The sequence below is a fragment of the Fusarium fujikuroi genome, chromosome FFUJ_chr02 (assembly GCF_900079805.1).
Source record: "Fusarium fujikuroi IMI 58289 draft genome, chromosome FFUJ_chr02".
Classification (NCBI taxonomy): Eukaryota; Fungi; Ascomycota; class Sordariomycetes; order Hypocreales; family Nectriaceae; genus Fusarium; species Fusarium fujikuroi.
The window spans coordinates 2769296-2783799 of record NC_036623.1 but is presented as its reverse complement, the minus strand read 5'-3'; the positions used below and the strand labels follow the sequence as shown (position 1 = coordinate 2783799).

At 50.2% G+C, this 14504-nt stretch overlaps 5 protein-coding genes; 3 read left to right on the top strand and 2 right to left on the bottom strand.

Annotated features, from left to right (window-relative positions):
- Positions 1–164: 164 nt before the first annotated feature.
- Positions 165–2891, bottom strand: FFUJ_04454 (related to SET3 complex; the record flags this gene model as incomplete). Its single annotated transcript, XM_023572258.1, has 1 exon — positions 165–2891. The coding sequence occupies one exon, from the start codon at positions 2889–2891 to the stop codon at positions 165–167; it is 2727 nt and encodes a 908-aa protein (XP_023426415.1).
- Positions 2892–7349: 4458 nt separating this feature from the next.
- Positions 7350–7992, top strand: FFUJ_04455 (probable phosphatidylglycerol/phosphatidylinositol transfer protein; the record flags this gene model as incomplete). XM_023572257.1 has 3 exons in its annotated part: positions 7350–7558; positions 7609–7825; positions 7876–7992. The coding sequence occupies 3 exons, from the start codon at positions 7350–7352 to the stop codon at positions 7990–7992; spliced, it is 543 nt and encodes a 180-aa protein (XP_023426414.1).
- Positions 7993–8328: 336 nt separating this feature from the next.
- FFUJ_04456 (probable vacuolar ATP synthase subunit F) lies at positions 8329–8863 on the bottom strand (the record flags this gene model as incomplete). XM_023572256.1 has 4 exons in its annotated part: positions 8329–8469; positions 8519–8656; positions 8710–8745; positions 8807–8863. 4 exons carry the CDS (start codon positions 8861–8863, stop codon positions 8329–8331), a joined length of 372 nt encoding a protein of 123 aa, XP_023426413.1.
- A 421-nt stretch (positions 8864–9284) lies between these two features.
- FFUJ_04457 (uncharacterized protein) lies at positions 9285–10725 on the top strand (the record flags this gene model as incomplete). XM_023572255.1 has 2 exons in its annotated part: positions 9285–9530; positions 9598–10725. The coding sequence occupies 2 exons, from the start codon at positions 9285–9287 to the stop codon at positions 10723–10725; spliced, it is 1374 nt and encodes a 457-aa protein (XP_023427119.1).
- Positions 10726–11262: 537 nt separating this feature from the next.
- Positions 11263–14466, top strand: FFUJ_04458 (uncharacterized protein; the record flags this gene model as incomplete). XM_023572254.1 has 3 exons in its annotated part: positions 11263–12346; positions 12416–13141; positions 13166–14466. The coding sequence occupies 3 exons, from the start codon at positions 11263–11265 to the stop codon at positions 14464–14466; spliced, it is 3111 nt and encodes a 1036-aa protein (XP_023427233.1).
- Positions 14467–14504: the final 38 nt, after the last annotated feature.

Genomic DNA, 14504 nt, shown 5'->3' with positions numbered 1-14504 from the left:
AACCTCCTTAAACGCCAAATCAAAGGGGTAATCATCTGTCGTACCAGCCAGTGTATATAAAGGAAAGAACTCCAGGCTTTTGATCCCGTCATCCCCAATTCCAAACGAAACAACAAAGAAAATCTTGAACGGTTGACACATTAAACGTACAGGTACTTCATCCTTTATGAAGACGCATTGGCAGCGGCTACAGGAGCCATGATCAAAGTCTCCGCCGGCTTCTCAATCGACGGGGGATCGACCATGATATCAACCTTGGTGTCCTCAGGGCTTGAGATAGAAGGCTTAAGAACGGCGTGGCCTCCAGCTGTTCTCCCGGCAGCCTTGTTCATCCGGCTTTTAGTGTAGTCACTGAGGCTCAGCTTTTTCTTAACAGGACTAGGGTGGGTACCAATGCCGTTTACAGCCGGCGGAGCGAATGGACTTGGCAATGGACCTGCAAGGGGGGAGTGACCCACGCCACCAGACTTTGGTGTTGTTGCGTTGTGAATCCCCAGTCCTGCACTATCGAACGCTGGCACAGGAGGTAGCTGCACGCGTAGGTCGGGAGTCTTTGTCTTGATCGATGTGTCACTCGAAGCCGATCCTAGTACAGGGGTTGTTGTTGGTGAAGAGGTATCTGCCATATGTGTGTCCCCTAATGCGGAAAACAAAGGTGGTAATTCTGAATCCGATCGCTTGATGACTACCTCGTGCTCCAGAGGCGAGTCAACTTCCATGATGGTGCCATTAGATAGTTGGCTGACAGATGATCGCCTGCGCAGATCCTCTCCTTCAGCTCGGACTCTATGGCGGCTGTTTAGGAGTCGCTTCGAGAGCGAAATGATCCGCTTCTTGGGACGAGGTGATTGATGTGGCCCACTAAACCAGGCGCCTTCGACAGGGTCCGTTTGTACCGCTGCATCACAGTATACTCCTCTGGGAGAAGCTGATAATTGGCGTGATGGGGTCGCCGTGGAGTCTTGATTCGAGATTGACGGCCTTTGTTGAATATGAGGAGAGGAGCTAGCAGGGGATCCTGAGTGGCTCCTGCAAGTCCCAGCATCCACGTAGTTGCCATGAGACGCAACTGAGCCATTGCGATGTTTCGACTTAGAGGATGTTGAACCAGTACCATCTGATACTCGCTTTTTCTTCCGTGAGGGTTGTTGCTGCTCCATGCGACGGAACGAATCCTCAACCATAGCAACCTTCCGCTTGTCTCGATCCGTTGGCTCAGTCAGTATGCCTAATTGGTCGAAAGATCCTTGGCGAAGAGGTGTAAGGTCACGACTTGGTGGCTTGCTTCGCATAGACCCAGATTGGGATCTGTTATCATTATCCCCAGCATCGTCAACATGGCCTTCACTCGTGGCTCGACTGGTGACAGTCTGCCCCGTGTTTGTTGGGGAAATGGCTTGTGTTTTCGGCTTTCTTGATTTCTTTTTTGCTGGCGCACGTCCTTGGGGTTTGCCGAAGAGATACTGACGGTGAAATCGTGCGAACGCACAGTTGTTATCCAGATCGCAAGCGCACCCGCCGTACTCGGAAAGAATTCGATCTATCCAATTCGATATTGCCATGTATTCTGTCCCATCTACCGGAGTTTCCGTATTGTTGGTCGAGTCATCGTCACTTAGGCCAAGAAGATGAAGCCATCGTGCATCCACACTCTTTTCCAATCGGAAATCCCAGGGCAAAGTGATTTGTTCATTGGCGGAGATATACCTGTCGCTAACGATCCAGAAATGGTATTCGTTTTCTTCGGAAAGATATGTATCAAGCTGGGCGTTGGGCTTACAACTCCTGCGAACATATCGAGCAAGAGAGCCCTCTTGTCTTGTATCGATGTACAAAGGGAGAACAGGGTGAAAAAAGACAAACGGGAGAGGCGAAGATAAATCTGCCCAGAGGTTGACAGGTTCAGCACAGTAGTCCTTTTGGAACCCAATTTCACCGTTTAGCTCAACAAGAGGTACATCCTTCTCGATTGGTGTACTTGATTTGAGAAACCTCCATCTTAGGGCTTTGCCATCATCCAGTGTTCGTGTTGCATCACTGACCTCAAGCTTAGGCTTGTTGGCTTCCAAGTTTGAGGGAGCCTTCTGGAATACTTCCGAATGACGTCTGCCAACTTCACTCCGCATCGTATTGGGTTCGCGAAGCCAGCGAGATAGCGCAGTAGGAATGGCAAGACTGGCAAAAGCATTGTTCCGTGACTCGGGGACATCCCTGGCATTATATAGGTCGTAGAACTTTTCAGAATAATGATGGATTTGAAAATCATCAGGAAGGTCAGGAGGGGTAGTTGCAGGGCTGGGAGGGTGGGCATGATTTGTTCGGCCATTTCCGTATGAAGGGCTCCGTTTGGGAGCCTGAGAACTGACAGAGTGTGATGAGCGATGCTTCGCCTTTTTGGGAGGAGGGTGATGATCTCCAGAATGACCATGCTTTCCATTTTCCTGCGGACTCGCATGGCCATTTATTGGTAGCTCCGCAGGCCTCGATCTCTTCTTATGGCTTTTGGAAGGTGGTCTTTTTGTTCGTTTGTCGGCAGGCTCGTCCGTTGCTCCATTTATTAAGCGCAGTGTACGATCATAAGCCTTTTGACGGTCGAGAGGGCGCGGTTTGCATTCTGCACACGAGTGTGCAAAATCTTCGCGCACGGCTTCCTCTCGATTGTCAGGGTAAAAGCAGTCGATGTGCTGCCACGAATCACACGACTCGCAATAAATTGTGTTTCCATCATCGACAGAGAAGGTGCATATACACTTGATAGTGTATGGCTCTTCTTCCGCTCCCTCAATCAGTTGGGCAACTTCGTCATTAGGCGTTGCGCCCGAAAGAGAAAGAGGGGCGATCTGACTAGGAGTCGCAGAATGCGTAGACAGCGGCGCTGGTCTGTCGGTCATAATCTGTGCTAGAGATAATGTAGTGAACACCTGAGGGGGGTATGTGCTAATCTACTGTCGCGGTCTTTGGAGCATGACGACGCCGTTTAGATGGCGCGCCGGGAAGACCGTAAGAAGGGGTCGAAAACCAGAGAGGTTTAAGGTATTCTCATTCGGCAGGACAAGGGTGGATCGTATTCCGACCGCCAGGAATCGCAATCGTCGAACAAGAGACTCGAGGCAGGTCGAGGCGTCGACACAAAGGGTGGAGGGCCAGCGGCGCGGCAACGGGGAAAACGAAGTCAACAGTCGTGATCAAGTTGACAAGAAGACGTCGAATACGAAGCGTAGACGCGAGTCGGAGGCGTGTTGGGGACACGGTCGGTCGGTTTGTGTTTTCGCAAATCTCGTTGTGATCGGTCACGGCAGGGTTGAGACGAGTTATGGTCGAGGTGTCGAGCGCGGAGGAGACGAAGATTAAATGTGTAGGTGGCGAAACTCGATGGAAAATCAAGAGAAACAAGATTTGAGACTACTCAAACACAATCCATACACAAGGAGCGCTTGAAGCAGAATGGAGATAACGAGAAGTGAAGGTTGAAGATCGTGGACTGCACGAAGAAGGGTGGGTGATGGGAAGAAAGAGGATGGGGAGGAGCGACCAGCCCGGGAGTGCTTCAAGACAAGTGTGGTACTGGTGCTGGTGCTGGTGCTCACTGGTGGTAGGCTGGGCTGGGCTGGTACTGGTACTGAGGTACCGACCTAGGACCTGCCTGGGGTTCCATTTCCAGTTGGCTAAGAGGGGGAGGAGAGCACCTCAGGTAAGGTAACGGAAGGGCAGAAAACAAGAGTACGTACCTCTGGTGTCTTCACCTCATCAGCGGCTCACGCTTCCCGTCTCATTCTCTTGATGGCTCCCACTCAATCTCGGCGCGCAGAAGCAGCAGTGATAGCATAAGACGGTGCCAAAAATCGAATGGGTCACTGGGCCGTTTTTGGTATCCTCTCCTGGTGCTTCTGGGCTGGATTGGGCAGAAGTTCCTGAGAAGGAAGTGTGCGAGTGAGGAACGGGGACACTCCCACTCCAGTGACAGTGGCCCCCCAAAGAAAAGACGAGACAGAGAGACATGGAAGAGAAGAGACGAGACAATAACCAAAATTTGGCGCTAGACCAAACCTTGACTGGCGGTGGATAAGGGGAACTCTTAGTGCAGGAAACAGGGCACGCAGGGCGCATTGTTGGCCTGAGGCACTAATAATAAATATTGTCCCGCTGCGCCTGAGCACAGGGTTAAGGAGGGGGGGAAGATAACTCAAGAGAGCGGAGGGGAGAGGGTTTCTGCTGGAAATTGCGTACGGCGAGTTTTTGTTGGCGTTGGCGTAGCCAGCCAGGGGCTTGTTTGTCACTGAGTAAGTCCGTTGAGACTCGAGTATCGATTGAGATAGCATGTGTAAGAGGAACGGTAATGGAAACAAGACAAAGAAAGTAAAGCCATATCTTTCGAGTCTATCGAGTCTGCTTTGCTATGCTTTTTGCTTTGCTTTTGGTGATGGGCCGACACTAGGAGTTGAGCATTTCGGTATGAACGGGAAGCGAAGGAGTCGGGAGGGGCTTTACCAGATTTTCAAAGGCAAAATGACGACGGTCACTTTCAGGGAATCAGGCACGTAACCTGAGCATGTCTCAGAGCCGATCGAAGGCAATAAACAGCAGATGACAGCTGAAGCTGGGCTTGTTAGCCTAAGAAATGACTTGGTTGGTGGGCTTACAGTGGGGATGGGTGGGGCATCTGAAATTCGGCACCCGCCACAAATAATCTACGCTTGGTGAAACGAGAAACCATTCATTCTAAGTTAGTGTTAAGCTAACCTGAGGCCGCCGAGGTAAGTCCCAGGAAACTTAGGGGAGCAATACCGTGTGCCTAAATTAGTAGTGTTTTTTTGTCTAAAGTAAACGTTGTTCGCCGTGTACGGAGTAGAGACTTGCTTAAGATGAGAAGAACGAGATAGTTCCGCACAAGGAGCTTGGCCACTTGATGCGAGTGTATGGCATTATGATCTTGGCTACGACATTCACTTCTAAACCTTCATGAATAATATCGAAATCCAGACCAGACTGCCTTAACCAAGATGTAATCAAATGGAAAGAGGTTACTCGTAGAGGTAGCTTACTAGCACAGTGTGTATAGTGTTATCAGACCTTTTGTTCGTACTGTATGCGAGGACATTGCTTGACAAGGACGGCATATCCTTGTTGCTGCCAGTGACTGGCTTGTTTTGCAGGGAGCAGGCTTGGTACCAATCAGGCTTTCCACCTCCAAGCCAATCAGCGCCGGCTGTTCCAAGTCCATTACATTGTGCGTGCGAATATGCGTTAGGAGGCTGTGAAAGTCGCGTCATCACCACCGTGCAAATTGCTTGGTGCCAAAGGAGCGACTGTTGCGTTGCATTTTGTCAAATGTAACATGTAGACAGGAAGCCCAAGATGCAAAACGACTCCTTACATATAATGAATGAAGGGTGCGAACGGGAAAGTGTTTATTCTACCATACTAATCTTATCCGAGTACACCTATCGAGAACCTAAGAGGTTCATGCGTTCTTGCAGTCCCCTAGAGAACCTCGATAGGAGCCGAAAACGTACCATTTAAATAATGGCTTTGCTAGAGCGGCCAATGTGCTCGTCCCACAGTCTGTTCAGGATATCTAGGGACATGTGCAATAAGTTTCCATTACTATCATGTCGTGTCTGTCTCGCGATGTTGCCCGTATTCGCACCCATGCTTGGATGACCAGGGCATGGAGGCCTATGTACATATGAGACCCAAGTGCAACGCTGAACTGCTGTAATTACAAATATCTGGTTTGCAGAGCGCTGCCTAGGTACATAGATATCTTGCATCTTGCTGTGGCCGCTTTCTTCGAACTCGACAGCTTGAGTCTTTGGTGAATGGTGGCAGTCAACGCGAAGCATGCTCCAACAACCAGAAGGTGACTTTCTTCCTCTGACCTGGTAAACCTCGCTGCCCCCCTACCACCGTCGTGACGAAACCTTGGCCTCTAAGACTTACACGTACGGAAGTGGGGAAAGTTGCACCAGAGATAACACAGCATCAGGGAGCAGGAAAACTTCAATCCTTGGCCACTGATGCCAAAATTCACCAATCCAAAGACTGGTTGAAGTTTCTGCTAGAATGGGCCAATTCTTTTTTGTTACCTATGGTGGTATATGTCCCGAGTTTTCTTGTGATCCCTCGGCATGGTACATACAGTGCGATATCAAGTGACGGAATTCGACTCGAGGGCACGGGCAGGGGTCAACCCGTCGGCAAAAGTCAGTGTGAAAATACGATTGTCAAAAATATGAAAATGCCATTAAGCTCCCGCTGAGCTATACATACGCCTTGCGCCAATAGCGACACCAGGCAACCAGCTCAAAGCCGACGCGTCTCACCGTGACCCACTGATGAAGTCGTTATTGTGGTATGCCGCTGCGACGTGCCATAGTGACTGAGATCCGTCCTCCTTCGTGACAGGAATTGGCCAGCAAGCGCGGTAATTGTCAGATGGGGAAGCAATCGCATCCAGGTTTCGAAAGCAGTTTTCACATATTCCTTCTTCATACCCGCCGCAAGCAGCAGATCACAATGAAAGAGGGTGATAAATCAAAAATTCCGCCCCCTATGGTCCCGAAGGACAATAGAGAGTAGAGTGACTCCGCGGGTGTGCAATGCAGGCCCTCTACACTAGAAAGGCCAATTCTTGAGCTGGCTTTCCTGAGGCAAGGTAAGTATGAAGAGTCTAAACTGAGTTGGAAGGAAAGCGCGTTTATATAATGATGCCTTAGCATGGTCCGTGCACGAGGCTTCGACTTTGTGCCTCAGGTCGTGTCGGTCAGCAACGCTAAACTTGGAATGGCTCCATGTGATTGGAAAGTGAGGAGGCTGGGCTTCCAACTCGACATTGAATGTTCCACCTCCGCAAACTTGAGACAGGAACCTGCATGAGAATGAGCAGGAAGCAGGTAGTAAGCTTTTGACTCTGAGGATAATACAAATTGATAATTCGCCCAGAGCCAACAGTTTACGCTTTGTTTGGATGCCATGCAAACTCATTTCCTCACTTATTATAATGGCTTTCATGCTCGAGACTTGATTCAATCATTTGGTTCTAGACTTTTGCCTCCATGATAAGGTAAGGTATGTAGCTTCTTAGTGCACTCGGATGCGGCCCGCGGTCATCTGCAAGGCGGTAAGGCATCAATTTCCAGCCGCTCTCGGCCAGTCGTTGGGCCAAAAAGTGGAGGATAAGTCCCATGACGCACTCAACACTAAGCCACTCGCCATCCACCATTCTGCCCTGATAACGACTCTCTCATCATCTTCACACGACTTCCGTCATCTAATTACTGCTTCGTATTATTTTCGCAAACATCAACATATCCCACAGCCATTCAAACTTCGCGAGATAACCCCGCGCGATGAGATTCTCTACCATCACCGCATGTCTGACGGCATGCCTGGCCCCAGCGGCGGCTTTGAGCGTTCTCAATGGCAAGGCTCCCGATGTTACTATCAGCGACGACCTCAAGATTCCCGGCGACTCTCCCCTTGAACTGTGCCCTGGAGACCATACTGCCGACCTGATCAGGATTGACAAGGTCGACCTTGCTCCTAACCCCCCCCAAGCGTACGATTCATCTGCTCATCCTTACAACCCTGAGACTAACATCTTGATAGCGGCCAGGAACTCTTGATCAAGGCTAAGGGAATAGTCAAGCAGAAGATTGAGCAGGATGCTTATGTTCTTCTCACTGTCAAGTATGGACTTATTCGCCTTATTAGCACTAAGGCCGATCTGTGCGAGCAGATTGGCAATGTCGACCTGAAGTGTCCCGTCGAGGCTGGTGAAGTCGAGATCACCAAGACTGTAGACCTTCCTGCCGAGATCCCTCCGGTATGTGACTATTCCTTGCTTCTCCCATGCCTGTTTCTAACTCGCTTCAGGGCAAATATACTGTTCTGGCCGACGTCTTCACCGCCGATGATGTGCAAATTACCTGTCTCACGGCAACTGTCACTTTCTCTCGTAGCAGCAAGGGCTTTTTCGGCAGCGATCTGTAATTAGGATTATGGCGCATTCACAACATACGCATGGCGGCATGACTTATCGTTGGGCACGTTCTCATGGGGTTCTAGGTTAACGTTTGGTTTGGCGAATCTTCTAGCTCTTCCGGGGCAACCTGCAGCGGCTTGAGATTTATTTAGCATATCTGATAATGAGTCCATTGCATCGTGCTCTGCTTTGCATCTCTGTAGGAGGAACTGCCCTGCGGTCGAAGAAGAAGAAAAACGCAGTGCCGACCTCAAATCATGTACAGCCATGCTCACTGCTGCCTCTATACCGTGCTCGCTCCATTATCCCGAAACAAACCCTTGCGCCCAGTGAAACGATGTCCCCTACTCTCCAAAAAGACGTCGCACTCTTCTCAATACACTATCCTTCTCAGGGTCGTAGGGATGATCTTTGCTTGGGATCTCCAACACAGCAGGGAAAGCCGCGGTATAGGTGTCAATGCGATGTCGGATTCGGTCGGCGATCTTCAGGAGAGTTAGTTCAGCGGCAAAATAAGTCGGAACATTGTCTGACATGTTGATTGATGAGTACGATGCCAATATCTTTGCGATCCTCGGTGAATCGATCAAACGCGGACTCAATAGCAGCTGTGTCGGTCTTGCCATCAACAACGAGGAAGTTCTTCTGAGCATCGGCACCTGTCGTTACATGCTGTTGAATAGAGTTAGCATGTGTAAAGGGACTGAGCAGTGATTGAGACTCACGCCAATACCCGCGAGAAGTAGGCCTGTTACGGAGTCCTAGATGAGAGCTACGTCAGCGCAAGCTTTTGAACAAGGAGCCTTTCATTGCGGCTCATACTTCGTCGCCGATGACCGCGAGGAACTGACGGTCCTTGTAATCTGCTTGCGATGCCATCTTGATGAATGTGGACTTGTGTTTACACGTCCCTCTTGTTGGTGTTGATGGCGCTGAGTTGATGATTAGAGTTACAACCAACTACGAGGAGGTCGGCGCCTGAAGTTCCGCTCCGCCTGGGAACCTGGAAGCTCTGACCACTGCGAGTAAGGTACCGTAGGCACTGCTTGATCCCCACGTCAGGTGGATGCTGCAGCCTCCACTGGGTTTCTACTGGTCAGCTTGGGGCAGGAGGTACTGTACTAGTGAACAAAGAATTGACCTGGTCCTTAGCAACAGTGAGCTCAAAGTAAACAACATCCGGCCAAGTAGCCGCCTCTCTTTCTTTATTACTTTAGTGCGGACTCGCGACTCTCCTCCCTGGTATTGCGATCGCGAATACACAATTTCAAAGGAGTCAATACCCTGCAGTGTGTTCAACATGCCACGCCTAGTTCGCCGGCAGCCGCTCAGAGAGCGTATCATGGCTGCTATCAACCCCATGGACTTTTTGCTCTGGCTATCTGAAGAGCTGGAAACAAGAGATTGGGATTCAGCTTCGGTTGGGACACAAATGGGCCTTGCCATGAACTTCGTCTTTTTACTTGCGCGCGCGAACTCAGGATCATCTTCCCCAAGTGACGATATTTTCAGTGATGAAACCAGTTCAGGGTGGCTATCATTCTTGGTAAGTTCGCGTCTTCTCGGTCGGACTGCTGTATATCATATCGAGGCTAATCGCATATATTGTAAAGATCTATCCGCTGGTATGGGCCCTCATAGCTTTCTCTTTCACCAATGCTTTCTACACGATTACGCGAACGCGCAAGTATCGACTCTTTCTGGCCAAGGTCGACAGGCCGCTTTCGACGCCTTCTGCACGACGTGTGAAAGTGAACCAGTCGAGCGCATCGCCTTCGACGCCCCTGAGCTATCTCGCAAATCTGATAACACCAGAATCTGCCGAGTCGCGAGCCCACCCAGACAAGACATCAGATGTTTGGGAGTTGTCAGTCTGGGATCCTCTGCCAGTGTCCTTGCGCCTGTCTTGTCTCTTTGGCCCTGGGCATGTTTTGGTGTACATGATCTTCCTTCCTCTAGCTCCTCTCGACCCCCGACCAAGTGTGACGGTTTTGAATACACTCATTCTGCAGGCCCTTGTTTCTGCTCAGCTTCTCTTCTTCTGTTCTCGATTTGCGCAACAAGCAAAGGATAAGGCTGTGATTCAGGAGCAAGTGATGAAAGAGTACGATACCAAGTTTGTCCACCCCCGTCTTCACCCTACGGTGCGCGATATCGGCACACAGTTCTCGATAGACCAGCCCGACGACTATCAAGAATTTGTGCAGACTGGGACCCCTACAGTTCAGATCCGCCATGGTTTCCAGGTCCACTCTAACCCATATACCGGAACGGATCATACCCCTGAGGAACGATCCCTCACCCCAACCTCCAACAACGTAATGAAGCCTCACATGTTCACGCCTCCCACAGCAACTAGACGCTCGGAAGCTTTTAGACCCGCTACCAGCCAGAAAAGCACCGTACCTCGCCATAGTTTGCCTGCAGGCTATACATCAACTGGGACATCTTCGGGAGTTCAGGGAATGAACTTTGGTGGAAACATGGGCATCCACACCCATAATAAGTCACCCCTCAAGAAGGCTACCAGTCTTAATGAACTCAATCCTCAGGAAGCAGCATCTCCGCGGAACTCTCGAGAAATGGCAGCCTACGAGCAACGAAACTGGGGAGCAACAACGCCATCGAAAAAGCTTGACAGTCGCCGTCTGACAGGTTCAAGGCCTAATGGAGGCGGCAACCCCTTTGCTGGGTTGGGTCGGCAACAAGCACCCTCGGATAATCGCCATCCTCGATGGTAGCTTTCCAATTATTATCTTGCTCGTTAATACATTTAACCACATCGAAACTGAGTGTAGCCTCAAATAGCAAAGATTGGCGTTAAGGTCTGGCTTCTGAATAAATACCATGGAATACCCTGAATCCCCTTCACCTATCTCCATCGTCAGCTTGTATTTGATGATCTTTGCCTGCTCTGATATAAATCGTTTTTATGTGTCAAGCATAAGGGATATCAGAAACGTTGGCAGGTGGGAGAATTGCATGCATTCGTTGTGGTTTCCCTTGAAATATCATTGTGGCATACACGAGGAAGGCTAAGTTGACGGGTTCTCGGATACTTGCCCATGGTTCACTCGATATGACGAATTTTTTTCTTCGACAAATACTGTTGATCCTCGTATTCATAACTGCTATCTATACCTAGCGCCTCTCGTCTCACAGGTGAGAATACAGTACAATCACTAATAGCCCCCTCCCCCATACTATCGTTAATCAACGGTTGAACCATCAACAAGAGTAATGTTACTCATCAGCGACGCGGCTGCTTGCACCTAAACATGTCTAAGAAACCACATTGGTCGTCATTACGCCGCAGGGCAGCCTTGTCTGACCATCTTTTCTTGCCTTCACGTCTACAGAATCTGCCACGACACATGGATGATTCCGAGAGAAGACTAACACTTGGAGATTTGGGTAAACTAGCTAAGGAGAGACAGGAAACTACTCGGAGTGCCACATTAGGGGATGTGGGAGATTGGTTCAGAAACAAACTTCCAAGCCATCGTGCAGAGAGAGGGGGGACATTGAGAAACAACGGGGGTCGGGAAATTGGAGCGGTTGCTGATAATTCCTCATCTCAACTTCAACACCAAAGCAACGATCAAGAATCGGCACAGCATCGCTCTGCTTCAAATCGCCGAGGGGGTCAACGCAGCAGAACCGGGGGTTCAGATCGTCTTGTAGACTGGAACACACCAAAAAACCTAGGTGAAGCAGTGCCTGAACCAACACCCGCATCTAAAGACAAATGGAATGAGCCTTCACTGCCGACTTATCGCAGATGGAATGACTTCGGTTCCCTGAAAATAGGCAAGAAGCATGGTCAGAAGAAACAGAGTGACAGTATAGAAGCCGAGAAGAGCAAAGAACAGCAACCTATGAGGCGCTCCTCCAGAGCTCAGTCCTTTGCGGCAGCCATTCAAGGAACTCCTAGCATATTAGAAGTTCTAGAAGCCAATCGAAAGGCAAGGAGAAAAGCACGGGAGGACCGGGAAAGTTTGAGAGAGAGCGGAGATTACCTGGGTGTTCAAGGTGTCAATCCGCAGACGGGTATTCTTGATCTTACATCGGACAGTGGACAGAGTACGCTGAGCTCGAAAACGGAACAAAAGCTGCTGAACCTAGAGGCACAGGCCAAGAGCACTTTATCAGCTGCCGAAAGAAAGGAGGCCGAGATTGAAATCGTCAAGATACATCTTGACCACGAAGTCGCCAAGGCACGACGAAAAGAGAAAGCAGAGAAACAACTGGCAGCTTCTGCCACTGCCAAATGGCGAAGGGGGACACACCAGTGGTCGTCGGTTCAGGAACCTGATTTGAGCCCAATTGCCCAATCGCACAGAAGTACTTCAGTATTCTCAAGTAAGTATTCCAATCTACTTATGCCACCTCCGCCTTGACACATCCAACTGAATCCGCCTTTCGATGCAGGGCGCCCGTCACGACGAGACTTAGATATGGCAAGGGAAGAAGGGCTGATCGACTTTAACCCAAAGGAATCGTCCGATGAAGAAGTCCCGACTGCAGTACGACCCAAGGAAGGTTCCAACTCATCTGACACAGTGGTCAAAACCCCTCATAGACGCAGCCTGGCAAACCCATCTCCTTCAGCCTTGGAGCTTTTCGAGAATGACATAAAATTCCATAACCCAAGCGAGCCCAGGCTAGACAGAGATCAGATCCCAGGGTCTTTCCTCGCACCCGCGCACGATGATACACAGATACAAACGCCTGCCAACGAGACACAACATCTACAAGGGAACCAGAAGTTTTACGAGGCAGGCGGATCACTGGCGCGCCACAGTGAACAAAACCAGCACTCCAGTTCTTTTTTAGAGAAGGGCCTAGAAGGGGCAATAGAACCGGGAGGAACCCAGATACCTCGAGTGTCAATCAGGAAGGACTCTTCATCAGATCTCTCGATGAAACCAAACCTCGCAGCATCAAGCACCAACCACTTACTAGTGAAGAGCAAGATCGAGATACGAAGCCAACACGAGAACAGCATTCCAGAAAGCTACGTGCAAGATTTGACGACCACCCACGAGAAATCCATTACCCTCCCGACAACATTGGAACAGACCGCGTCAAATTCCCTAGAAAGCCAGTGCCAACACACTCCAGTCTCGACATCCCATCAGCAAGTCCTCACAGGACGTGTATAGAACCCGCACCTAACAGGAAACTCAAAGATACGGTCCAGTTGGGAGCAAGAGGCACTGAAAAACTCAACACCGTCTCCAACAGTCCTACTGCTCCGGAGACGAACAATGAAAGCTGGGATCACAAGCGGCCCACTGCCCCAGAACGAGACAAAGCGGTCAGCAACTCTAGATCCCCTCACCGCTCCTCCATTTCCCTTGAAGGAAGCTACAGTCAAAGAGAGGCTGCAGAACCTACCCAAAACCACCGGACAAACAACACAAACAAGACACCATATAATCAGAGGGAGTCTTCCCCAATCCTTACATCAAGTCCACGCGAAACCCGTGACCGAAGATCAAATAACGGAGCGGGTTTGGGCGCAGAGCGCGAATCACGACATCACGAATAGGTGCGAAGTCAAGGGGGCGTCTGCATCCACAAACATCACCATCACTACTGGGTGCGACCAGATAAAATCGAAATACCCCCCGAAGAGAGGTCAAGAGGCCGGGGAAGGCCTCCAGCGCAAACGCAGGCTAAGTCGGGTAATCCACAACCTGAAGAGATTTGGCACAACGCCAGACAGCTTGGAAGCTTCCCCAGAGAATCGCGGACTGAGTGCATTGCTGAAATCGGCGTCGGTGAAAGAGATTCAAGTGATCGATACTATATTGGAGAGTCTTCTGGAGGAGTCGAGAAATCCACCACAGGCACAAGGGTGCGACACCATGGAGGAACTAACAGAGGTACCAGCAATGCAGGAACGATGCAGCAGTTCGTCAACATCCACTTGCACATTGGGCGTCAAGAAAATCGAAAAGGGGGAGAACACGGTGAATATTCCTCGGAAAGCCAGCACTCCATTGAGCAATCTGGATCTTCTATCTCAAATATATATGCCAGGAGTCAGCAATCGAGCAGCGGATCCCGGGATGCACGTGCCAGGCAATCTTCCAAGACAGTGGAACGCCGAAGACGGCATCGCAGATCTTTCCAGTAATAGATCTCAGCAGGAGGGTATGACGGGAGGGTTGTGGGATGCTATCAAGGAGTACAACATACAGCTTTTGAGATTGTACTGGAAGGCGGTGAAGCCTGTCTTTGATTACAGTTCCCCGTACTGGAGAGGTACCGATCGAGAAAGCGATGCCTGGATAGATTTGGCGAGCACTTGTCTCGCATTGCCCCTTATACTCGGGTTGTTGGTGATAATGGTTTGGGGTATGGAGTTAACGGCAATCGCAATGAAGTGCAGGGAAGAGGACTGGGATTATTTAGTTGACGAGGCATTGGCGATGTTTCGGCGGAGCTTGACCGGAGTCTATATGGACGACTAGGTACACAACGGCCGGGCGGATACCCGGGAAAGGACCGG